This window comes from Panonychus citri, unplaced genomic scaffold, assembly GCF_014898815.1.
Source record: "Panonychus citri isolate SS breed McGregor unplaced genomic scaffold, ASM1489881v1 Contig00077, whole genome shotgun sequence".
NCBI lineage: Eukaryota > Metazoa > Arthropoda > Arachnida > Trombidiformes > Tetranychidae > Panonychus > Panonychus citri.
The window spans coordinates 2,585,853-2,608,762 of record NW_026515482.1 but is presented as its reverse complement, the minus strand read 5'-3'; the positions used below and the strand labels follow the sequence as shown (position 1 = coordinate 2,608,762).

Genomic DNA, 22,910 nt, shown 5'->3' with positions numbered 1-22,910 from the left:
TGTTCAGTTTCAAAAGATTTGTTTATTTTCTTGGTGCAACTCATGTGAAAAAAAAAGATAATCAATGGTGTGGAGTTGATCGAGTATAATTTCATGAATTTTACACGAATTAAAAGTAATTGTAAACATGGGCAAAGAAAAAAGTAAATCAAAAAGAGAGAAAAACAAAAAACAAATAAACACATTTCGTTGATAAAAAAGAGTCAAAGTTGATTGTTGATTAGTTTGAGATCAGATTCGGAAGCTCTCGTGTTTACCATCGATGTGTTTTAACCTTAGGTACACATCAGTTCCTGTTCCCTGCATCGATTCAATCGTTAATGAGCCACCAAGATACTCGGCGTAGGCTCTTGATGTTGGCAAACCGAATCCAAATCCGTGCATTTTGGTGGTCGACGAATTGGGCTCGTGCATCATACAGCCGAATAGACCTCCATCGATCCGATGATCGGTGGACATTCCAGAGGTCGTAAAATGATATTGAGTAACAAGATCAATCATGTCATGAGATATTCCACCACCACGATCAGAAATTCTGATAAGTTAACAAAGTATACAGCCACGGAAAATGAGTTTGAGGGTAAATTTATATCATTCGCGCAGCAAAGGCGATAACGACAATTTATCAGTAGTTAGATAATCAAGACATTCAAATTCACCATTGTTTTGATTGATAAGATTTTCTTATCGCTTTCGATGCGCAATTGATATAAAACTACCCTCAAACTCATTTTCCGTGGCTGTATAATCAATCGTTTATCGTCAATCGTTGAGACACAATGATTTAGTTCACAATAGTTGATTAATCTTACCTAATGATGAAATCAATATTATTCTGAGCTATTGTTATGGTTATCGGTGGTACATTTGGTGAATCCAAATGCGACTCAACATTAGCTCTGGAAAAAAAATGAAAGAAAGAAAAATTGATTTAATAATCATGGCAAAAATTTCTATTAATTGTTCTTAGATCTCTTTAATATTAATTGTCTGGTTAGCTATCAACTTGTTGATGAAAGGCTGATTGAAATAAAGCACATGGGATAATCATGATAACGATTAATGATTAACCAGTTTTTAAGTTGTATTCAATTTTAATGTATAGAGTTAATGATGCGTAATAAATAAATATATCAATAGCTTAGGATAATTACCACTAAATGATTAGTGTTAATTAAATTGTTAGTTTTATGCTTTGTCAATCATTACGAGATCACATGAAAATCTGCAAAATCTGTTCAATCGTTTGAAATGTCAACAGTTTGATAACGTTAATGGTGATAGGTAACATTTTAAGTGTCATAAATCGTATGGAATTGTTTAATTACCTGACAGCATTTTTAAGAAGCTCGGGAAGAATATAATCTAATGGAGCTTCGATGTAAGGAAAGGTCGCATTAAGATGACCATTCAGACGAAAAGCGGGCGACTTTCCATACTTATTTTCACTTAAAACCCGAACATAATCACACCATTTCTCGATTAATTGTTTGGGTTTCATTGCAAGATTAATTATTCCAACGTGATTAGATTGCTCACTATGAAGAGCTAAATGATGTTCGGCGAGAATTCGCATTCCAAGACGGGAGGTTAAAGTTCTATCCAGGAAACTTCGGATAATCTCTTCGTTCTCCAATGTCAAAGAGAAACAAAAGCACAAAAAAAAGAGAAAGAGAAACATATATTGTTTAAAAGGTGATTACGATTTAATTGTTGATCGTTGTAGATAAAAAGACAATTACCTTTATGTGTTTCCTTGATTCTCTAAATCCTTCGGCCAGCCTGGTAACCACGTCCTTGTGGGTGTCAAGTAATTGCCTCAACATGGATGTGTATCGTTTCTCTGTTTCGAGATCTGTGATCTATTTGCATTATACTTTAAACGATCAGACAAGAGGCTTCCCGGTGGTCATCTCACCTCGGGAAACTCTGTGACGGTGTAAAAGGCCTGGATATATTGCTCATGGACTCCAAGAATGGTTGGATTACATCCGACAATAAAAGGTAACTCTCGAAATCCAGCGATCCTATGGGCTATTCGAACGGGTAATTCCTTATGTAAATATTGTGCACTTCTCTGTAGTCAATGTAAACAAAAGATAAATTAGATAATTAATAGAAATCAAAAAAAGAATTGAAAATTAAAGGATAAATTTTCAATTATCATCAAGGTTTTCTTAAGTTTGTTTCATCTCAAGACAAGGTTTCAAGAGATAAAATTAAGGAGAGACCTCGGCAATTGATTATTCAAGTTAATCATGTAAAAAAGTGTAAACTAATAAGCTTAATTAGGTCAAGCACAATTGAAACATTATCAACGGTAAAAGTTTTTAAAGCGGGAATAAACTTGAATTTATAATTCCAAGTAATAAGAAGTTGAATTTGAATAACATTGAATAACTTTCTCATAGTTAATTAATATTATCAAAGATTGTTCAAAGTATAATTAAAGGAGTGTGAGTGTCTGTGTGATTAAGAGGAAATCAATTGTAAATCGTAGACATAAAATACGATCACATGATTGATTAAATTGCATAAGAATAATCTTCCAAAGGGTTCTCGTGATTCCTAAAACTGCCGTTGCAATTAAAGACCAATGAGCATGTTCATGATTAAAGAACTAATTATCAAAATGGTTGTTTAATGATAATTAAAACTTTGGACAAAGATCATAGATCAGAGTGAACATATGATTGGAAATTTCAAAATGATATTATTAACAATAAAGTGAAAGTGATTATTAAAACGTAATCAGTTAACACAGAGGAAGATTGATTAGCTTAGTTGATTCTTACACTTTCATTTACTGTAAAACATAAGCCGATCACAATTTAGGTCAAATTGTTGTTTAACCATCAACATCATCCAATCATCATCATCATCATGTTTCCCTCTTTCATCTTTTTTTGTGAGTATATAATCACTTGCAGATCATGTTAACATGAGGTAACCATTAATTGTTCACGTGAAAATTTAATCATCATGAAATGATCAATGATCAGTTATCCAAAAAAAGAATCACAAAAAGTGAAAATAAAACGACAAATGTAGTTCGGCTTTTTAGAGAGGATCATATTTGCGACCCAAAAAAAGGCCTGAAAATGCCGAACCGGTTTTTCTTGACCAGAACTTTCACCTTTCAAACAAAAAGAAATACAATTAGAATTGTTTACTTACCAATAGATGACTTCCATCTGGACTCTTACCAGCATACAAAAGGGTTGCTGGGGTTAAACGAACGGAGGGCTGGAGAAAGTAAAGAGAATAGAAAAACAAAGATGGAAGAACCAGTAGAAAAAACCAGAAGAGAAAAGAGAAAAACGAGATTAGAAGAAGAGAATATTTAAATTGTTCTCTCGTTTGACCGAGAATAGAATTTCCAAAGTAACAAAGGCACATTTTAGAATAGAATTTTTTAGACTTACCTTTACAGCCGCGATATCAATTGAATTGTGATTATAAAACCAGTCCAATCGGTTTGGTTGTTGACAAATTGAGAAACAGAGTCGCTGGGAATTAACTAAATCATTTGAAGGTTTTACTAAACAAGGAACATTTTTACTTGCTAAGGAGAAAGATCTACCTAACATATTGATGATGAAAATAATCAGTTAAAAGATTACTATAGACAATGGAGAGAAGTTAAAGGGTCAAGGGTAAAGGCTAATAAAGGGTTGGAAAAAAAATAATCACTAATTAAGTTTCCCGATCAATTAAAATGTAACATAAACAAAATCAACTAATCACGTTACAAGGATTAACTGGTGAGATTAATTAATTGTCTCAACCTTAACCATGGACAAGAGATGAAATCAAACTGAATAAGAACGTGAAATTATCATCATGATAATAAAGAGAAAGTGAGAAGAATCAACCAAAGAGGGAGAGCAATTAAATTATCTTAACAATCAAGTTAATCAACAATAAAGTGAAATGAGAATCAAAATAAACATTAAACTTTATTTAAACTCCGCCTTTGGCTTTTCCTATGAAGACCAATAGATGTCACTAGTCGAGTTAATTGTTCTTCGGAAATTTTATTTAATTTAATTGTAATCAATTGAAAATCTATTGCAATTCAATCATTAAAATGTTAGAAAGTAGATTGATCAATTTTCACCGAGAAAATAAAATCAAGATTGACTTTTGGTTTTCTTAAGTTTCAATTGGAAAATAAAGATTAACTCGAGAAAGAATTTTCAATTTTAGAAAATTAAAAATCGATTAACTTTGATTAAATGAAGTTAATCAAGTTTTTCGAGAGTTTACTTGATTTGTATTTATAAAGAGAGAAAACATCATCTGAATTAAAATTTGATTTCTTATTGGTTTTTGATTCAGTTTAAGTACATAGAGTTTGATGAAGATAACGATGGTAAATCGAAGGTGGAAAAAAAAGTTTCGATTTTTCGAACTCTTTGAGAATTAATTGAAAAAAAAGGAGAATAATTAAAAAGGTGAATAATACAAAGTTGTACAAAAAGTTTGATCTACTTTCGCACATGAGAAGAATATGGAAAAGTTATTAGAAGATTTAGAAAATGAAGGAAGACTTTTCTTTCGTTTGTTTTTTTTCAAATGTTCTAAAGATATTAAATTTCTACCAATATTTGTTAGGTGTTAATTATTTTAAGCGTTGATTTTGATGACAAAAATGAAGATTTTGATGGTTGAATGATAATGATAATGATGAAATTTGCTGAGGTAAAAAAAATGTGACGAAATAAAGTTGTGTCTCTTTCAATATGAGTCCTTTCTGTTTCGTAATTGTAATTGATTGTTGGATAATTTTTTTGGATTAATTGGAGGAAACATGAAACGATGAGAGAGCGCGAAAAAAGTTGTTCAAACGGCAGTTGGTACTTTTTTGAGTCTTTGCTCTTGATGATGAAGACTGTGTGAAGGCTCTATGGTAATAATGAGAGAGATGATGGCGATATTGATGATGGAAATGAAGATGATGATGATGATGATGATGATGGACGAGTCAAATAATAATAATAATAATAATAATAGAATCAATTTACCATCAACACTCAGGCTTTTTTTGCTTTTATATTTTTGTAAGTAGCAGTTGATGGTTATGATTGTTTTGTTTTTTTTTGTTCGAGAGGAAGTTGAAGAGGAAAAGAAAATGAATATTTACAATCAGGGTGGAAGAAAACGAAAGGAAGGAATGTGATGATGATGATTATTCCATTGTTGGTGTTTATGTGTATTAATCCATGAGCGTTTTTCACTTGTCTCATGTTTGCTTCGACTTTCTTTTTGTGTCAATGTAAAAGCCAATAAACCATTACACTTTTTCTCGATTATCCACTAATCAGTAAGTCTAGATTGTCATCAGAATATATAATTTGCAAGTTTTACTTCCAGGTTTTAGGTTAAAACTCTTCAGCATCCCTGTAACTTGGTTCAGTTGACACGAAAAAGTCGTCAAAGAAACCGTAAAGGAATTCGAAGGTATGTCGTTTTTCGGGCTCAGGATCCCAGCATTGGAGCATAATACTGTAAACGGAGTCCGGACATTCACAGTTGGACGGTTTGGGCATTCGATAGCCTCTTTCGACTTGTTCGATGACTTCCCTGTTGTGCATTCCTAGAGAAATAAAGGAAAAACGATAATTTATTAGTAAAAAGATAATAATTAAGATGATTAAGATGAAGAAAAAAAGATCGAAGAAAAAACTAATTGGAAGAAAATTGAATCTCAATCAAATGAACTTGAATGAGCTCAATGAACCAAAAAAACACTGGAGCTTGAGGTAAGCAAAACAAAATGAAATGATATCAACATGAAATGAATGAAGCTCAGCGAGGTGATGAGTCAGGTGAATCATAACCATGACACTCGCAATTAAATGAAGGTGAAAAATGGAGTTGATGCTTCCTGTTGAATGTTGATCGTGAACAAAACAACAACAAACAAGAAACAAGAAACAAGACCACAAATTGAAAAATGAAACTTTACCAGAACATATTAATTATTGTGACGCTCTCGAAGTTATTATTACAAATTAACTAGTCAACTTGATGAAATGATCAGTGAAACAAAAAGAAAGTTAATCAAGTAAAGATAAAAACGTCAATGAAATAGAGAAAAAAGTAGATCAAATCTTACCAGGATATGGAACTTGTCCATGAGTTATAAGTTCGTACAAGAGAATACCGTAAGACCAAACATCGGATTTGATTGAAAATTTACCGTACAAAGCGGCTTCTGGTGCTGTCCATTTAATTGGAAACTTGGCTCCTTGTCTTGCAGTATATTCAGAATCTTCTATTACCCTTGCTAGCCCGAAATCAGCTACTTTTACAAGTTTGTTTTTACCAACAAGTATATTGCGAGCGGCAAGATCACGATGGATAAGCTTTTGCTTTTCTAGGTAGGACATGCCACTTGCGATTTGTGCGCCCATGTCCAAGAGATCAGGTAATTTAAGATTCTTGCCTTCCCTGTTATTCCTTAGGTAATCTAGTAAACTTCCGTTGCACATGAATTCTGTAACAATTAGGAGAGGTTCTTCTTGTGAACATACACCATAAAGTGGTACTAATTTCTCGTGTCTACATTTTCTCATGATAGCAGCTTCTTCCAAGAAAGCTTGTGGTGACATAGTTCCAGATTTAAGTGTTTTAATGGCCACCTCGGTGTGACCTTTATAGAGACCATAATAAACTTTACCAAAATTACCACCACCAAGTTCACGTATAAATTCAAGATCTTTCCTTTCAATTTCATCCTTTTTGTTAGGCCAATAACTGGGCTTGGTTTTAGGACAAGGTTTAGTTAATGCGTGACACAATCCGTTAGCTCCTTCTGAATAATAATCAACCAAATCTTGTAAAGTAGGAAAGGTTTTACGAGTTGTCACAAAGTAACCACCATTGTCCAAGGTTTTAATTTTGTAATGTTTTACATGGTCACCTTTAGATGATTCCCAATCTCTTATGGACAATGAATAAGCACCGGCTGTTTGTTCACTGTTTCGTATCAAAAAGGTTCCACGAGGTAAATCACCAGCTAACATGAGCTTCTCAGCTTCACGACGAGATATTTTACCGAAGAACCATCTAAATATAAGTTGAAAGGTTGATGGGAAAGAAAAACAAAAAGAAAATAAAGTAAAATTAGTCAAAAGATAATTAATGAGAAATAGAAAAAAAAATAATATAATATAACAAGGATGGACTAAGATGGTTAATCTTACAGATTTTTCATGAGAGAATTTTTCTAAAATTTCATCACAACAAGTCAATATAATAAAGAAAATTAAGTGAAAACATTAACAAACTGAGAATAATCATCAAAACTAATTGTAAGCAGAAAGAAATGAGACAAAACAAAAGCTGAAAACATTTATCAGAGATTATATCTTGTAATTAAAAAGTTCCGGGAATTTAATTATCCCTTGTAAGTAATTATCAATCATCATCATAGATCTGCCCCCTTTTAACAGATTAACTGATAATCCAGAATATCCTATGAATTTGAATTAAATGAAACATGTATGTCAACTGAAATTGAAATTTTCAACAATTTCTGTCCAATCTTTAATCACTCTTGACTTGAGAATATATTTTTTCTCAACCTTCAATCAATTTTTTCAATCAATTGGTTACCAATTGATTAATAGAAACTTTATCAATTTTAATTGAGTTAAGATTTTACTCAGAGATAATAGACCCCTAAAGCTTATCAATATTTTTCTCTCTATTTGTGAGTGATTGAAAATGATCAAATAGTATTACCAAAATAGGTAATAACCCTAAGTTTAGTAATGAGAATTGAGGATTAATGAAATTCATGAGAGGACAGATAGGAAAAGGTTAAACAATTGATAGAATTGATTATTCTTACTCTTCTGTTTCGATGGCCTCTGTTACAACATAATTCCGAGGTATGTAACCTTTTTGATTGGTGACTTTATGTTTAGCTAACCACCAATCTGGATCTCCATCGTCTAATATGATTAAACGATCACCTTTACGAAAGCTCAGATCTCCTTCATCTTTGGCATTATAATTATATAAAGCAATGACTATCTGTTGATTATTTGACCCATGTGATCCATGAGAGCCACTGTGAGAGACCATATGATGAGATGGAGTCCGTACGATTCCTGAATCATTTGAATTGGCACCTTTCAAACATGTGACACCACCTCCAGCACCACTTTGAGCACTAGTTGTTGAATTTGAATTGGTAATACCTTTACAGTTTCCACCAATTCCGGTAAAAGGAGATCTATTATTGGGCATTGGATTCATTGAGTCAGCAAAACCATCCAGATTAACACTGAAACCAGGGTTACCCACACGGTGTGCATCTCGTTTACATGTATTACCCATAATACAAAAATTCTTACCTCTGAATTATCCGATTTATGAGATTTAAACAAAAATAAACAAACAAACAAACAAAATAAACAAAATTCAACAACAGTAAAGGCGATTTACTTCAAACATAATGAAAACTTCAATCTCTCCACAAACCAAAGTAGTGTCGCCTATAAGGGGAAAAACTGTTGCTTAGTAACTTGTAGCAAAGAAATCGCACTATTTCAGCTCAATTACTTTGCGCTTAACTTAAATTACTTTAAGAATTACAATTAACTGGAGAATACACAAGAGTATAATTAGGGTGAACACTTTGTTTTAACGAGAAAAAGAAATCACAATGAGAGATGATGATGGAAATATTTTCAACTCAAATTGTGGTTGGTTGATTTTACTTTCTAATTCGGGCTGAGAAAATCAATTTGGTTCCATTGGATGTAAAGTATTTTAGTAGATTATCTTTGTTTCCAAACTGATCATTAACTTTGAAGATTGGGCCATGAAAGAGGAAAATTATTGAATTGATATGAATAATATTTCACTTGATATCACAAAAGGAAAAGTATCACCACAAGACCATTGAGATTTCCATGAGGATTAAACGTTGACCATAAGTTGAGAGAACAAGAGATTTATTTGATTAACAAATTTGTCTAGTCACAAAATTAGAGGAAAAAAGTTTAATTCAATGAATAGTAAATTATTAACCATTTGCAAATTTAACAGATAATTCAAGTTCTCCCGATGAGAATCAAATCACAAATACAATTAACTGATTATCGATGTAAAAAAAAATAACTCACAGATATACAAAGTGTTACATAAATCCACAGATTCAAGTAAAGAAATTCTAAGAAAACCCCTCACAAACAGTGATTAGAAATGAGAGAAAATCATAATGATCAGTTCTTGATTTAATTTAGTTTTGTCTAATTACTAATCAACAATTAATTTCTTTGACTTTTTATCAGTAGAAATCAAAAAGTAAAATCTTCCAACTCTTGAATTGAAATTCTATTCACCATTATGACTCCTCCCACTTTCGAATTTGTAAACAGACCAACAGATGTCACCTCTTTCTATTCTAAAATTCGGTTACCTGAGTTTGTGGAGTCACAATAATATTTAAAAAAAATTCTTGTTTACTAATTAATTAATTTCTTTGTAAATAATTTAGTTTCATTAATTAACCTAAAACTCTTTGTTTTCAATCAATTGCATCAATAATGGTCTGATTTGATTGTTCTACCTTCAATGGAGCTTCTTTATGTTGTCTCATCTTTGGTCATAATTTTTACCTTTTGTAACTTCACAACTGGAATGTAAGTCTTGGTGTTTTCTTTTCATTTTTACTAATTGTTCTTAAATTTTTTAATTCTATTCTAAAGCTAATTAATTTTCTTACAAATAGAGTTAATCTCTTTTCATTTAACATAAATTCTCGCTTAAAATTCTAATATAAATGAGGCTTTTTCTTTATCTCTCTCTCTCTTTTCATCTCCATATATTTACTGTGTATTCTTTTCCTTATCCCTTAAAGTTGGGGGTTAACCCTTTTTGTCACAATTGTCTTTTTTAATTTTCTTCTTTGTTACTTTTATAGATTTTCTAGAATTTATTGAATCTTTCAATTTTTTTAATCAATCACCTTGAATTAACTGCAATCTAATGGTTACAATGAGTTTCTGCTCTCATCACTCTCGTTGCTCATTGTTGCCCTTACTTTTCATTTTCGCCTAGAAACCATGTGAACATCAATTATTAATTAGTTCTTTTATTTTTCTTTTCTTTTCTTTTTTAGGCAAATTTGTATCAGAATATGGAAGAAGAAATCGACACAAGATTTTCCAGCTTTCCCTTTCATAGCTGGTCTTCTATGGTAATTAAACAATAATTGAGCCTCTCCATTTCTTTTCTGCCACAATCAATGAACCGATTCAATTTAATCAACTTACAAAGATATTAGTGAACTTCCAAGTTGTGATTCTGACTATTTAACATTGAATTTCACTCTCAAAATTTTATTTTCATTTCAATTATACAATTACCGTTGTATTGTTAGCCTATTCAGCTCTATTCATTGAATCACTGCAATCAACAAGAAAGTGAAGATGTTCAAATACAACAATTGAATCAATTGTGGTTTTCATTCATCACAAACAATACTGTCTGGATCAATTTTAATATATAATTTAGGCTTAATTTTTTATGCCATTTTTACATAACAGTGATTAATGATGATTCGTGATCCATTATTTAGTTTTTTGAATCAACTTTTACATTGTATTAACCATTTTCTTCCTCCTTTTTTACCCTTCACCTCTTTCCATTCAACTTCCTGTCTTTTTACCTTTTGTTTCATTCAACCATTAGCACTTTTTTAGGTCTTCGTTATGGACTAGTTATCCACGATTCAGTTACTATATTTGTTAATTCCATTGGTACCGCTATTTTCTCTTTATATGTTCTATTCTATTACCATTTTACATTGAACAAAGTAAGTATCGAATTTAGAAAATGTCACATTTTGCTTACTCTTGATGTCATTTTAATTTCCAATTTGTTTTCAATTTTCTTTACAATTTAGCGATCAATCAATATGAAAATTAGCTGTCTCATTGCTGTGATGTTACTCATTGAATTAGCCTTTGGTCATCAAGAAAATCCTCGAGCCTTATCTGGTATTCTCGCCGGTGTTTCTAGTGTTATTTTTTCCGGTTCTCCGATGACCAGTATTTCTCAAGTTATTCGAGATAAAAATTCTGGTATATTACCTTTTTGGTTAATATTTTCTACTGCTGTTGTCGCCTTCTTTTGGTTTACTTATGGTCTTCTCATAGGCGATGCCTTCATCCAGGTTAGTTGATTAGTTGAATGATTAACCTACGTGGCTTTTCATTATTATCCTTAACTATCACAGTTCTAAATGAAACCACATCGACATTTTTTCTCATCCCTCTTTTGGTTTATCACTGACAATATTTACGTCATTTATTTCTGTTTCCCTGTTCAATACCTAGAAGTTGATTTCTTTATATCATGTTTACAATCACAATTGTGATTCTTTTCAAATTGTTTTCTCCTCTAATTGTTCTCAAACAATCAAGCTTATCCAAAATGTAGAAACACAGTTCTTATTTGATTGCACCTTTATTTCAATCACAATAATTCATGTTTTTTTCTGTTAACATTAAGCAATTTTCTCAATAATGTTCACGATTACACCCACATTTAGATGAGAGAGTGAGAGGGACAAGAATTCATTTGATGAATTTTCTGTTGACACCTATGAGTTCAATCACCTTAATCTTGGCACTTTGATTTTAACCTGATTTACCTTTTCATCTTTTTTTCACACCAAACATATGATGATGATTTGTTCATATTTACAATTTAAACTATTTAACTTGTTTTTTTATTTCTATTTCCATATTGATCTAATTCTTAGATCTCAAATTCCCTCGCCATAATCTTGGCTGTCTTCCAATTATCATTGTTCATTTTCTATCCACCTCAAAGTAGTTATAAGGTGAGTTCGTAATCCATGAATAGTTTTGACGATTAACTAAATCATTATTTTTCTTTATATTTACAGACATTGGAAAAGGAATTTCTCCTCGAAAATTTATGAAAAAGCGGCTCAATTAAGCTTTTTTACGTTTTTTTTACTATTTTGGAACTATTTCTTCTCTGAAATTTATCTCTTTTTCCTGATTTTCTGAGGAATAACAAAGAACCAAAACTTTTGCCCATCAAAAGGAACAATTTTCAATTTCTCTCTTCATTCGCCTTTGGACCAAGTTGACCTTCCTTATTCCTTAAATTGGAACTTTGTTTTCTTTTTACCGTAAAAATCAATCAAAACACAATCATCGCCTATTCCAATTGACAATTTGGGCTTATTTTGTTTAAGAAAAATCTATTTATTCTCATATAATTGATAATAATTATTACTTTATTATGGTATCTCAATGTATGAGATCAATCCCATTTTGATAGTTCTTGTTATTATGACTTGTTATCATATCTATACCAAAAAATCAACAAATTGTACATCTCTTATGGTATAATCAAAAAAAAAGTTAACTAATATTTTATTAATCACTAAATTGTAGTCAAGTATCATGATGTAACATGAAAGTACTAATTGAAAGTAATAACTGTTGTTGCCTTTGAACAATTAAAAGGGTATGATCCGAATCACAATAACTAATAACATGTGAATATTATTAATTTCTCATAATCTAATCTTAATTGAACTAATTGATTTTTAATTAATCGATGCCGAAGAAAAAAAATCGAGTTAATTGTGAGCTTAATTTTTTTTGGATCTCATAAGCCCCAAATCTTTTAATTTAGTTACTTGTTTGGGTTTCACTGATTCGTACTCATATTAATCAAACAAATTGTGCAATGATTACAAGATGAGTGATCTAAATATAATCAAATCAACCCACTGTGATTAGCCCTAAATGATTTGTCCCATCAGGTTAATCCTTAATTTATTGGCACGAAAGTCAATGAGTTTGGTTTTAACTTTAAACTAGATTAACATTTGAATTGAGGGTAAATCAGCAACAGAGTAATTTGATTATAAATTGTTAGGGTTGATCATCCAAATTGATTAACGTGTCTTTCAACTTTCACAATAAGCACAATCAACAATAATTATCGGTCAACTTAAAACTTCAAACTGGTCACGTAACAATCACAATTTAATCAAGGGCGATGATACAAGTGGATTAAAGGGCAAGTTTGGTTAATTAAATTGCTAATAATCAACAATCTAATCATGACAGAGTATAAATACAGACAGTGTTTTAAATTTTCTATTCATTGATTCAATTGAAATCATCATGTATTCATCAACAATCTTAATCATTGCTCTTCAACTAACAATCAATGGTAAGTTTATAAATGAGTGATTCTAAATTGATATTAATAATTTAACTGTCATCTTTATTGTTATTTACTGTTTGTCAATCAGTTGGTATAATTATCGGTGCTCCAAGAAGTGGTAAAGTTAATTGTACTGATTATCGACACAATTTGGACGTTTGGTCAAATGAACTTTTACCTTTGGCCGATCGAGCGATACCTTTACCAACTACACCCGAAGAATTGAACAATGACCATTGTGTCCGATCAAAAGCCGCTTCGAAAAAGTTGAAAGATCTTCGAGTTTGTTTGAAACCTTTTCCGTCTCAAGTTCTCGATGTGATCTTGTCGGGTGCTCGAAAAACCATGAGAAACACATGTAACACCTTCGAAGCCCGTCAAGAGTTTGTCGCCAAAACCGCTTGCATGAGAGAGGTAAGTTAATTGTTCCACCTTAATTACACCAATTAAACTCTTATCTATTACTTTCCAATCAGAGTGGACAATATCCAAAGGCCATCGATTGTGTTGACCGTTATGTTGCCGAAATGGAGTATGTTCGAGATCATATCGATAACCTCGACATGAAGATTCCTTACACTTGTTGCTACTATTGGAAAACTCGAAGGGTAACAATTAACTTTACAATCGATTGAGATTCGCAATTATTAATCTCTTAATTGTTTCTTTTTTTTCTTATTCTTATTCTTATTTTCTTATCCAGTGTTTCCTTAATGTCGTCGCTGCTAATTGTAATCAAGCTTCACTTAACTATTCAACTGAGCACATGGACTCATTGTTTACTGAAACAACTGATTTACTTTGCAATAAATGGGAAGAGGAATCAACTAATTGTGCTAAATTAGCTCCTTTACATTTAAACCGAAAGGCAGTCAAACATTCATTAACTTTTGTCTTACCAAATCTTGACATTTACACTCAAACGTAGACAACAATTTACTAATCAAATACACTCTAACTTATTGTTTTCCAATAAAATTGTTAATTTTCATAAATTAATTGTCAATTTATTTACTTATTGTCGTTTTTGTCTCGACTAAATTAAACACAACACCCAATTAATTGTCACCCAAAGATAATCTTTAGGATTAAAGCTAATCCGTTTTACAGAAAAAAGTTTTTCATCGAAACTTAAGCCAAGAATATAATTCTCAATTGGAATCTAAATTTAAATCATAATCTAATCTTCATTTTAAAACAATTACCAATAAACACCAAACACTGTGTTGATCACCAAGAATCAACTAACATCAATTCAATTCATCTAAATTGTAATCAACTTCCAACAACCAACACAAAATCAATTGAATATCAACCAGTTTCTTTCAAAAGGTTTCATTTTAAAGTAAATTTATCAATTAGTTAATCGATTTTAGTTAATCAAGTGTAAAGTGATCAACATCAATTCTTCAAAATGGAAGCAATTAAGAAAAAAATGGCGTCGATTAAGATTGATAAGGACAATGCTATGGATCGAGCTGATACAGCGGAGACTTCCCTTAGGGAAGCTAATTCGAGGGTTTCTAAGGTGAGCAGTTGATTGTTACTAATTGAATTGTCCCAGACTGTTAATTGTTTTGTTGATTCAAAGGCCGAAGAGGAAATAATGGCCTTAGAAAAGCGATTGGTCCAAATTCAAGAAGATCTCGTTCACGCCACCGAAAATCTTGCCAGGACAAATGAAGAATTGGAAACCAAGGAGAAAAGTCTCCATGTGGTGAGTTAATTGTTTCTCCTTTTCGATCGTGATAATTGTTGATTTATTTTCTTTACGATTAATTGAACAATTAAGGCCGAAAATGAAGTTGCCTCATTAGCCAGAAAAGTCCAACAATTAGAAGAGGATTTGGAAAAATCTGAAGAAGGAACTAAAATCGCTCAGGTTAAATTTGAACAAGTTTCTCAGGCTGGAGATGAAAGCGAAAGGTAATTAATAGATTTAATTGTCGACTCTCATCTAATTAAATTCTCTAATTGTTGTTATATAGAATGAAGAAAATGTTCGAGCATCGTAATACTCTAGATAGTGAACGATTGAAAATTTTGGAATCACAATTGAAAGAAACTCGAACTGCCGTTGAAGAAGCGGATAAAAAGTACGATGAGGTGAGTTAATTGTTGATTAATTCGTTTCCTAACAATTAATTGTTTACTCGATCATTTGATTATCTAGCTTGCTAAAAAGGTCGCTGAGGTTGAAGATGATCTCGAAAGAGCTGAGGAAAGAGCTCAAACTGGTGAAATGTAAGCTAATCGGTTGGGGAATTGATTAAAATCCCAATTAATTGTGATTCCTTTTCATTAATTAGTAAAATATTGGAACTTGAAGAGGAATTGAAAGTCGTCAGTAACAATGTTAAATCGTTGGAAGTAAGTGAAGAGAAATCAATGGCCAAACAAGATGAATACGAGGAGCGAATTGATGATTTAAAAAATCAACTTCGAGAGGTTTGTGTTTAGTTAATTGTTGTTAATCAATTTAGTTAATATCAATTCGATGATTCAATTTAAAGGCTGAAACAAGAGCTGATTTTGCTGAACGAGCTGTACAGAAATTGCTTAAAGAGGTTGACAGGATTGAAGGTAAGTGATTAATTCTGTTTAAATTGTTGTTAATTGTTATGTATAATTGATTTAAATTGTTAATTGTTAATCATTTAGATCAATTGGCTCATGAGAAGGAAAAATCAAAGAGTCTCACTGATGAAATGGATCAAACTTTTGCTGAATTAACTGGATATTAATACTTACTCAATGTTCATTGGAAATTATTTAAATTGGATTGATGATCAGTTGATTGATTTTAATTAAGAAACAACAATCAGAATGATAATTATGTAGAATCAATAAATCATATAAAATGATTCAAATTTTTCTGAATAAAAATCGCGTTCATCGGAAATTAAATATATAAATTTTTCTAAATTGTTCTGATTAACACAATTGTATTTAATTGTTGCTCCGATGAAAATTTCTCAGAAGAATCAGATTTCGATTGTGACCCAATGAATTTTTCAATAAATTCAATCAATTTCTCACAATAAATGAGATAATATTGTAGTTGGATATTTCGATTGTGATTTTCCAATGGAAATGGTTAAAGTTGAAGTGAGTTTTTTTGAACTTTTCTCCGCCACATTGGTTCAAGTAGATCGTTAATTCAACAGGATTGTAGCAATTTCGTAAATTAGATAGTTAATCACAATGAAGAATAATAATTACAGGGGGAAAGTAGCAAATTGTTTTCTTTCCATAGGTGAGTTGTTGTGTTTTTGTTTATCTACACGTTGATTTACGTGAGAATGAGTGAGAAAAGTGAAGAAAAAAACAATTTAGAGTAATAAAAATACTGAAGTTCTCAGTTTAAGCAATTGGAATAGACTATTTATATGTAAAATTTTTCTCTCCGGTGATTTAAGTGATTTGAGAAATTTCCTTCAGCTTAGGTTATGATGTGGATACGAAACTAGTGGTTGATGGTGTTGGATTAACGGTTGAAGTGTTGCTGTTGCTGCTGCTTGGTCCCATGAACTGTTTAAAGGGTAAAAGAATATATTTAAATTGATAAGCGAATTAATCGGATCACAATTAACATGCAGGGTAAATAAATATATTTAATACGATATAATATGTTAGAGAGATTTGGTTTCTAAAAAATGCTTGACTTGTATCACAAAGTGAAAATGCATTTGTTATGTCCAGTTTTTTTCTTCTTTCGTTTTGATTTTGTTAAATTGTTAGATCTATTTAGTAATCAACATTCTTACATTGTAAAATATTTTCTTCCCAACGAATTGTGTAAGAGTTGATTTCACGTCTTTCGATCCTAATCTACACCGAATGTAACCATATAGATTAGATGAACTTAAGATCAAAGCTAAAGCCACGACAACCTGAAAAAAGAGATGAAATAGAAAACCAAGAAATGGAAGAAAAAAAAATTACTAAAGTGAACAGGTAAGTAAATCGTTTTGATTTGTTGTTTACACTTACAAACCACTGGATGTTAAATCGGAATATGGTAACAAGAAGTAAAAGGAACCAAATTAATGGAGTAAAAATTAATGGTATCCAAAATATTTGAGAATCAGCTGTGTTGGAATCTTTATCATCAAAGATATTCAATGATGCTGAATCTGATTGACTTTTGGCATGTTTATTTTCAAACACCCAATGGTTGTTTCCTTCCTCGTCAACATGGTTCCACCAACGAAGACCAGCAAGTAGCCTTCCAGTGACATTTTTAACGGTCCAAAAATCCATAGAGATTAAAAAGACCAGAGCAACAAAAGTGGAGAGAAAATTTTGACCAAAAAGTCCACCAAAAAGGTAGAGAAGAATAGCAGCTCCTTTGAAGGCTACATGGAACAAAGCAGCCATAGGATGTCTGATGAAAGAGGAGAGAAAAATATGATACAATTAAAAATAGAAAAAAAAAACAAATTAAGACAAAAAAAGAAACCACATCATCATATGAACACATAGGGAAACCAATCACACAATATTCAATTAGAATTAGTAAATTACTTGAATCGTTTCTGAGGTTGAATCGAGACACTTCGCTCAAAGTCAAAGATAAGATGTTCAGGACTAGATGTAGACGCCATTGGTAATATAAATCTATAAAGAAAACAACTAAAATAAATTAAATAATTAATGGTGTAAACAAAATAGAAATCAAAACAAAGATTATCAATTCAATCTTTTAACATGAAGGAAAAGTTAAATAAATAAAATCAGCAGACAATAAACTTACAGTTAGAATTTTTAATCACTTCAAGTGAAAAATCTAGTCTACCAACGATTAGATGTTAATTCGCGTTAATTTAACAAAATTAAACAATTGCGATCAAATTGTTTCCATAATTGAAACGATTAAAATTGATAGAAAACAGATTGACAATTAACACGAAGACAAACAGGTGAAGAAAAGTGTGAGATTTAAAGAGTCGATCTGATTGGTCCAAATGGAAAACGCGCCATTTTTTTGGAATCGAATTTTTAATTTTCTCTTTTCTCTCAATGCAAGTTTTTTCTTTGTCGTTTGTTATTAACCATTAATTTATTTCTCGTTGATTTATTTCAATTTATTCTTGGTGATTTAGTTTATTCTTCAAGGTGAGTAATATGTTCAATTGTTTCTTCATCGTTATATTAGATTTTATGGTTTCTATGTATTGTGACGCTATTTTTTATTAATTGTCTCTGGTGTCTTTGCCTGGACTCCATCTTTTGATTATGTTATTAATTTGGTTGATTGTTAAGACCTTTTTTTTCTATATTGGCTTATTAGTTTGGTGATCACTATTAGTTAGATTTTGATTTTGATTTGGAATTACTTTGAACTTTAAGAGTCATTTGTTGCTAACCTTTTGGTTTCAATTTTTTGGTTTGGTTTTTTCATTTCTCTAACATTTCCACCTTTTGTTCAATTTTTTTTTCTTATAGATTTTGGTGACACAATGACTGAAGAAGCGGTGTTTAATTATTTGAAATCGACAAATCGACCTTATAGTGCTAACGATATTCATGGAAATTTGCAAAGCTACGGAAAGAAAGATATTACTAAAGCTTTGGAGAGTTTGGTTGAAAAGGAGAAAATATTAACCAAAACTTATGGAAAGCAAAGTATCTATTTCATCAATCAGGATTGTTTCACTGAGGTTAAAGATGATGATTTAAAACAGATCGAAGAAAATATCAAGGTTCTTTATACCGAATATGAAAAACTTTCAATGGATTTGAATGAAAAAAAGGCTGAGGTATCGCGACGTAAAGAGGTATTACCATTGGAAGAGATAAATAAAAAGTTAACTAGTTTAAATGCTGAGATCAAAGATTTACAAGCCAAAATAGAGACATGTTCAGCTAACAAAGTGGATTCAAGTTTACTCAAAGAAAGTCAAGAAAAACACGCGAAAATGAAGAAAGAAGCTAATAAACGGAAAAGGATCACCAAAGATGCATTTAATATGATTCTTGAGAATTACGAAGGAACTAAGAAGAGCCTTCTTGAGGAGTTGGATATTGATATCTCTTAACCAGATGACCCTCTGTGTTAAAAATATAATGATTTAAAATTTTGTGAATCAATTGTTCATCATCACTGAACAATAAGTAGAGATATTTCAATGTTTCTGCAAACCAAAATGATTCTTGGTGATCTTTTGGACGAACATGTTTTGAATCTCTAACATCTCCAATGCTGGTATAACCACCGGTGGGTATTTTACAATATTTGTTGAAAGACTGAAAAATCTGTCAAAAAGAAAAAGTAAATAATTAATTGAATTATCACAAAGAACAAAAAAAAATCAATATCAAAATGTAAGTAAAAATCTATAAAAGAAATAAAAAAAAAACTAATTTCTGAAAAGTGAACACAAACCTGCCATCCTTGATCACGATATTGTTGATCCTTGGTTAAGTGATAAAGGTAAAACAGTGATTCAACATGTTCGGGACGAAGCAAATTGTGTGCATCAGCTGGATGAATAGTTAATTCATCTTCACCTTGCGATGGATTTTCATTGAAATACATGATTTCCGGTGATAATCCAGTTTGGGTTGTATTGTACATAAATTGGCAGGTTCGAGCCAAAGCCAAGGCAAGTTCCAAGTGTTGGTCAATTTTACTTTTCATTGCATAATCATCAGCATAAGCATTGGTCTTTGTTAGGTGATGATGACCCAAAGCCAACGAACCCGAAAGGAAGCAAACAAGATGATCCATTTTAGGATGAACAACGGATGTTTCTCGACGTAACAATTCACCGATAAAAGTTAATTGTTTTGGACCCTGAGTTACCCTGACAAGACGATTTCTAATTGCATCAACCGCTTTCAACCAATCACCTTTTAACCAATCAATTCCTGTTTGTAAATATTGTTTCAATAAATATTCATAATATGAATCACCACGAGCTCCAAGGGTAATTGTTGACGGTGAGAAACTACCAGTTGCGGGATTGATAAACATTGGCACCAATGGATCATCTTTAGTTAGTTCGTGAAGATGCAAAGATGTTTTAAATGATGTTTCCTCGAAAATTGATTGTTTAGTTATTCGGGATAAATCACGAAACTCAAGTTGCATTGTACTAACTTCCGATGTAGATGAATCTTGAGACCAAACTGGTGATTTAGGTAATTTGGTTAATAGATTAACATCACTATAAGGAATAGAACCAGATTTAGAATCGAAACAGTGAATTAATCGATCACCAACATCAAGAGCTTTTGTCAATAGAGTTGCACTTCGAGTTATATGATAAGATGATAAAAGACCACCAAGAACTCTGATTGTCATTTCGAAACAATTAACATCACCATTGGAATGAAAGTTAAGATCTTTTTCAATCCAATCAAGAGATTCTTTAAATTCTTTCTCTAATCCCATCAATAAAAGTGTATCAAGTGAATCGATTATAGTTAATCCAACACCAAACCAAGTTGCGTAACTTTGTGAAATTGGTTTCAATGTATCTTGACCCCAGGCGTATTTCCTGTAACCTTCCCATGAATGTAAAGTTGCTGCAATTATCTCTTTCTGTTGATTGTTGATTGCAACCTCACTATTAAGTATATCTCGTTCCCAACTAATATCATCTAGACTAAAGTCACCCTCAACTTTAACAAATGACCGATATTGCGATGATGATGATGATGGTGATGATGAGGATGGAGATACAATGAGAGAAGATTTTTTAATTTGTAATAACAATGGATCCAATATTGATGATGATGAGGAAGATGAAGATTGCAATGAATTTGGAGATAAAGGTTTAAGAATATCAGTAACACTAAAAGTATCTTGATTTGAGCTCGGTTGTTGTTTCGGTCGAGGTAATTGTTGAGGTGAAAATATCACAGATTGTTGGGGTTGTGGTAATTGTTGATGGTGCTCATTGTTGTTTTTGTTGTTGTTTAGCTCGTTGATTATATTATTAGAATCTAATTTGAAAGATGACTGATTTATGGGTAAATTGTTTTTGATTAAATCAGGCCAAACCATTAGAAGGCAGCTCATTAGAGAGACAGATAACAAGACAATACCCAAAAATATTTTCACGAATCGAGGTAATGGTCGCCATAACTGTAGAGAAGAAGATGAATAATCAGTATTAAACATAATCGCTAATTTTTTGATGATTTAAAAAAGTTGTCAATGTTGTAACAATTAGATCATAGAAAAGTAAAATTAATCCCTATAGAAAAGGTAACAATGTAAACTAGATTTAAATGTGATTAATTTGAGTGAATGATTGACTTGATTGTTTGCTTGTTCAATAGTTGAACAGTCAATTATTAAAATAGAAAAGTTAATCATTGAGATTATTGATTTGTTACTAATTAGTTACAAAAATAGTATCAATACCCATTCAAGTTAAAGGTTAGTGATGAGTAAATTTAGTAGTCAATGTTAATAGCAAAAAAAAAGGTTATTAATAAACCTTAAGGACCAAATGGATCAATATCTAGGTGAACAAAGATTAATCAACGATGTAAATTTAGTTGATGAAATTATTATTTATGGAAAAATACTAACCCGAAGTAACCTAATCCGATTTGATTTGAATAAAAGGCTCGATTTAGATCCAGTTTCAGGGTCATTGATGAAATGCTCTCTCTCACTGGTCATCCTTGTGTCATTTAAATGATGATTGGATCCTTTCAATTAATGGCAAATTCTTTGTCTCAATTATCACAGAAGAGAACAAATTATGAGGAAGGATGAGAGAGAGAGAGAAAGATATAGAGATGATGAAAGAGAATAGAATAGATTATTAATACATGAATGTCTTTCCAAAATTCTCCGGGGATTGAGTAACAGGATAGAATGTCTTTTGATGAGCACGATGATTGAGAGATTGTTCACAATTTAGATAACAAACATAGAATATATTTAAACGTCGTCAAAATGAACACATGGAATTCTAATAATTAGAATTGAAGATGACAAAGAAGAGAGAAACAAGATAGAAAATTATATTGTTGAAATAGAATTGATAAAAGATATTGTTCAACATTTATCTCTATCAAGTGATTATCTAGTTAATAGATTAGGATGTTTTTTCCCCTTGGTAGTGGATTGAGCACACAATTGGAATTACGGATTAAAATGAGCAGCAATTAAAAGTCATCATTAACAATGGAATTTAATTGTTTGAAGAAGAGAAAGAAAAAAAAATGGTTGAAAAGACACAAAAGTATCTCATCAATGAAAAAGAAGCAAATTTATCAGCTGATTTGCTCTTTCTTTTTTTATCTTTCATAACAAGTTTTGTCTTTTCTCTTTTTTTAGTTTCTCTCCATTTGTCTCTCTGTTCACATTGAACACAAATTCCAAGTAAAAAGAAAATCAATCACCAAACTGATCAGATTAACATTTTCTTCCCAACAAATATCAACTGATATTAAGAAACTTCATGTTAATCATCAAAAGAAATTTAATTTCAGCAAAAAAGAATAAATTTCTTTTAAATTACTCTAATTAACAACTGGACACTTTTTCCACTTTGATTAATTATCCTGATAATGGTGGAGGGAAAAAAATTTAAGAATTTGAACAAAACAGATTAACATTTGTATTATCCAAAAAATCAACAATTAAAAGCTGAGATTAAGATTAAAGTAAAATTTTGTCAATTAATTTTTAAGAGAAAAAATTT

At 31.2% G+C, this 22,910-nt stretch overlaps 8 protein-coding genes across 9 annotated transcripts; 4 read left to right on the top strand and 4 right to left on the bottom strand.

Annotated features, from left to right (window-relative positions):
• Positions 1 to 15: 15 nt before the first annotated feature.
• LOC128386901 (3-methyl-2-oxobutanoate dehydrogenase [lipoamide] kinase, mitochondrial-like) lies at positions 16 to 3,928 on the bottom strand. Its single transcript, XM_053346015.1, has 7 exons — positions 3,426 to 3,928; positions 3,178 to 3,246; positions 1,919 to 2,077; positions 1,743 to 1,862; positions 1,329 to 1,630; positions 813 to 899; positions 16 to 535 (listed from the first exon to the last, which is right to left on the bottom strand). The coding sequence occupies exons 1-7, from the start codon at positions 3,588 to 3,590 to the stop codon at positions 232 to 234; spliced, it is 1,206 nt and encodes a 401-aa protein (XP_053201990.1). The 5' UTR covers positions 3,591 to 3,928; the 3' UTR covers positions 16 to 231.
• Positions 3,929 to 5,116: 1,188 nt separating this feature from the next.
• LOC128386899 (tyrosine-protein kinase Fyn-like) lies at positions 5,117 to 9,296 on the bottom strand. The gene is made up of 3 exons (XM_053346013.1): positions 7,862 to 9,296; positions 6,122 to 7,074; positions 5,117 to 5,599 (listed from the first exon to the last, which is right to left on the bottom strand). Exons 1-3 carry the CDS (start codon positions 8,350 to 8,352, stop codon positions 5,385 to 5,387), a joined length of 1,659 nt encoding a protein of 552 aa, XP_053201988.1. The 5' UTR covers positions 8,353 to 9,296; the 3' UTR covers positions 5,117 to 5,384.
• A 147-nt stretch (positions 9,297 to 9,443) lies between these two features.
• LOC128386910 (sugar transporter SWEET1-like) lies at positions 9,444 to 12,588 on the top strand. Its single transcript, XM_053346025.1, has 6 exons — positions 9,444 to 9,662; positions 10,142 to 10,219; positions 10,714 to 10,837; positions 10,928 to 11,197; positions 11,789 to 11,869; positions 11,936 to 12,588. Exons 1-6 carry the CDS (start codon positions 9,595 to 9,597, stop codon positions 11,969 to 11,971), a joined length of 657 nt encoding a protein of 218 aa, XP_053202000.1. The 5' UTR covers positions 9,444 to 9,594; the 3' UTR covers positions 11,972 to 12,588.
• A 395-nt stretch (positions 12,589 to 12,983) lies between these two features.
• LOC128386907 (uncharacterized) lies at positions 12,984 to 14,234 on the top strand. Its single transcript, XM_053346020.1, has 4 exons — positions 12,984 to 13,245; positions 13,328 to 13,653; positions 13,716 to 13,847; positions 13,943 to 14,234. Exons 1-4 carry the CDS (start codon positions 13,197 to 13,199, stop codon positions 14,165 to 14,167), a joined length of 732 nt encoding a protein of 243 aa, XP_053201995.1. The 5' UTR covers positions 12,984 to 13,196; the 3' UTR covers positions 14,168 to 14,234.
• Positions 14,235 to 14,446: 212 nt separating this feature from the next.
• Positions 14,447 to 16,103, top strand: LOC128386905 (tropomyosin-like). The gene is made up of 8 exons (XM_053346019.1): positions 14,447 to 14,767; positions 14,831 to 14,956; positions 15,032 to 15,165; positions 15,228 to 15,345; positions 15,413 to 15,483; positions 15,549 to 15,687; positions 15,753 to 15,822; positions 15,901 to 16,103. Exons 1-8 carry the CDS (start codon positions 14,654 to 14,656, stop codon positions 15,981 to 15,983), a joined length of 855 nt encoding a protein of 284 aa, XP_053201994.1. The 5' UTR covers positions 14,447 to 14,653; the 3' UTR covers positions 15,984 to 16,103.
• A 47-nt stretch (positions 16,104 to 16,150) lies between these two features.
• Positions 16,151 to 18,131, bottom strand: LOC128386908 (Golgi apparatus membrane protein TVP23 homolog B-like). 2 transcript variants are annotated; one of them, XM_053346021.1, is made up of 5 exons: positions 17,996 to 18,131; positions 17,767 to 17,874; positions 17,233 to 17,626; positions 17,007 to 17,132; positions 16,151 to 16,770 (listed from the first exon to the last, which is right to left on the bottom strand). In XM_053346021.1, the coding sequence occupies exons 2-5, from the start codon at positions 17,844 to 17,846 to the stop codon at positions 16,687 to 16,689; spliced, it is 684 nt and encodes a 227-aa protein (XP_053201996.1). In that variant the 5' UTR covers positions 17,847 to 17,874; positions 17,996 to 18,131; the 3' UTR covers positions 16,151 to 16,686. The 2 variants fall into 2 exon arrangements, with proteins under 2 accessions (XP_053201996.1, XP_053201997.1); XM_053346022.1 differs by having other exon boundaries at positions 17,767 to 17,859.
• An 83-nt stretch (positions 18,132 to 18,214) lies between these two features.
• Positions 18,215 to 19,280, top strand: LOC128386912 (homologous-pairing protein 2 homolog). The gene is made up of 2 exons (XM_053346027.1): positions 18,215 to 18,357; positions 18,688 to 19,280. Exon 2 carries the CDS (start codon positions 18,702 to 18,704, stop codon positions 19,278 to 19,280), a length of 579 nt encoding a protein of 192 aa, XP_053202002.1. The 5' UTR covers positions 18,215 to 18,357; positions 18,688 to 18,701.
• LOC128386898 (endoplasmic reticulum mannosyl-oligosaccharide 1,2-alpha-mannosidase-like) lies at positions 19,192 to 22,865 on the bottom strand. Its single transcript, XM_053346011.1, has 3 exons — positions 21,788 to 22,865; positions 19,628 to 21,334; positions 19,192 to 19,497 (listed from the first exon to the last, which is right to left on the bottom strand). The coding sequence occupies exons 1-3, from the start codon at positions 21,878 to 21,880 to the stop codon at positions 19,237 to 19,239; spliced, it is 2,061 nt and encodes a 686-aa protein (XP_053201986.1). The 5' UTR covers positions 21,881 to 22,865; the 3' UTR covers positions 19,192 to 19,236.
• Positions 22,866 to 22,910: the final 45 nt, after the last annotated feature.

Excerpts from the sequence above, each read along its gene's own strand:
- LOC128386898 (XM_053346011.1), bottom strand. The coding sequence starts at position 21,880 with ATGACCAGTGAGAGAGAGCATTTCATCAATGACCCTGAAACTGGATCT. Across the intron at positions 21,335-21,787 it reads ATCGGATTAGGTTACTTCGG|TTATGGCGACCATTACCTCG; the intron begins GTTAGTATTTTT and ends TCTTCTCTACAG. Across the intron at positions 19,498-19,627 it reads ATCGTGATCAAGGATGGCAG|ATTTTTCAGTCTTTCAACAA; the intron begins GTTTGTGTTCAC and ends TCTTTTTGACAG.
- LOC128386910 (XM_053346025.1), top strand. The coding sequence starts at position 9,595 with ATGGAGCTTCTTTATGTTGTCTCATCTTTGGTCATAATTTTTACCTTT. Across the intron at positions 9,663-10,141 it reads TGTAACTTCACAACTGGAAT|GCAAATTTGTATCAGAATAT; the intron begins GTAAGTCTTGGT and ends TTTCTTTTTTAG. Across the intron at positions 10,838-10,927 it reads ACCATTTTACATTGAACAAA|CGATCAATCAATATGAAAAT; the intron begins GTAAGTATCGAA and ends TTTACAATTTAG.
- LOC128386901 (XM_053346015.1), bottom strand. The coding sequence starts at position 3,590 with ATGTTAGGTAGATCTTTCTCCTTAGCAAGTAAAAATGTTCCTTGTTTA. Across the intron at positions 2,078-3,177 it reads CAGATGGAAGTCATCTATTG|AGAAGTGCACAATATTTACA; the intron begins GTAAGTAAACAA and ends CATTGACTACAG. Across the intron at positions 1,631-1,742 it reads AATCAAGGAAACACATAAAG|AACGAAGAGATTATCCGAAG; the intron begins GTAATTGTCTTT and ends TTGACATTGGAG.
- LOC128386899 (XM_053346013.1), bottom strand. The coding sequence starts at position 8,352 with ATGGGTAATACATGTAAACGAGATGCACACCGTGTGGGTAACCCTGGT. Across the intron at positions 7,075-7,861 it reads GAGGCCATCGAAACAGAAGA|ATGGTTCTTCGGTAAAATAT; the intron begins GTAAGAATAATC and ends ACTTATATTTAG. Across the intron at positions 5,600-6,121 it reads TGGACAAGTTCCATATCCTG|GAATGCACAACAGGGAAGTC; the intron begins GTAAGATTTGAT and ends TTATTTCTCTAG.
- LOC128386907 (XM_053346020.1), top strand. The coding sequence starts at position 13,197 with ATGTATTCATCAACAATCTTAATCATTGCTCTTCAACTAACAATCAAT. Across the intron at positions 13,246-13,327 it reads TCTTCAACTAACAATCAATG|TTGGTATAATTATCGGTGCT; the intron begins GTAAGTTTATAA and ends TTTGTCAATCAG. Across the intron at positions 13,654-13,715 it reads AAACCGCTTGCATGAGAGAG|AGTGGACAATATCCAAAGGC; the intron begins GTAAGTTAATTG and ends CTTTCCAATCAG.
- LOC128386908 (XM_053346021.1), bottom strand. The coding sequence starts at position 17,846 with ATGGCGTCTACATCTAGTCCTGAACATCTTATCTTTGACTTTGAGCGA. Across the intron at positions 17,627-17,766 it reads CAACCTCAGAAACGATTCAA|ACATCCTATGGCTGCTTTGT; the intron begins GTAATTTACTAA and ends CTCTTTCATCAG. Across the intron at positions 17,133-17,232 it reads GATTTAACATCCAGTGGTTT|GTTGTCGTGGCTTTAGCTTT; the intron begins GTAAGTGTAAAC and ends CTCTTTTTTCAG.
- LOC128386905 (XM_053346019.1), top strand. The coding sequence starts at position 14,654 with ATGGAAGCAATTAAGAAAAAAATGGCGTCGATTAAGATTGATAAGGAC. Across the intron at positions 14,957-15,031 it reads AGGAGAAAAGTCTCCATGTG|GCCGAAAATGAAGTTGCCTC; the intron begins GTGAGTTAATTG and ends TGAACAATTAAG. Across the intron at positions 15,484-15,548 it reads AGAGCTCAAACTGGTGAAAT|TAAAATATTGGAACTTGAAG; the intron begins GTAAGCTAATCG and ends TTCATTAATTAG.
- LOC128386912 (XM_053346027.1), top strand. The coding sequence starts at position 18,702 with ATGACTGAAGAAGCGGTGTTTAATTATTTGAAATCGACAAATCGACCT.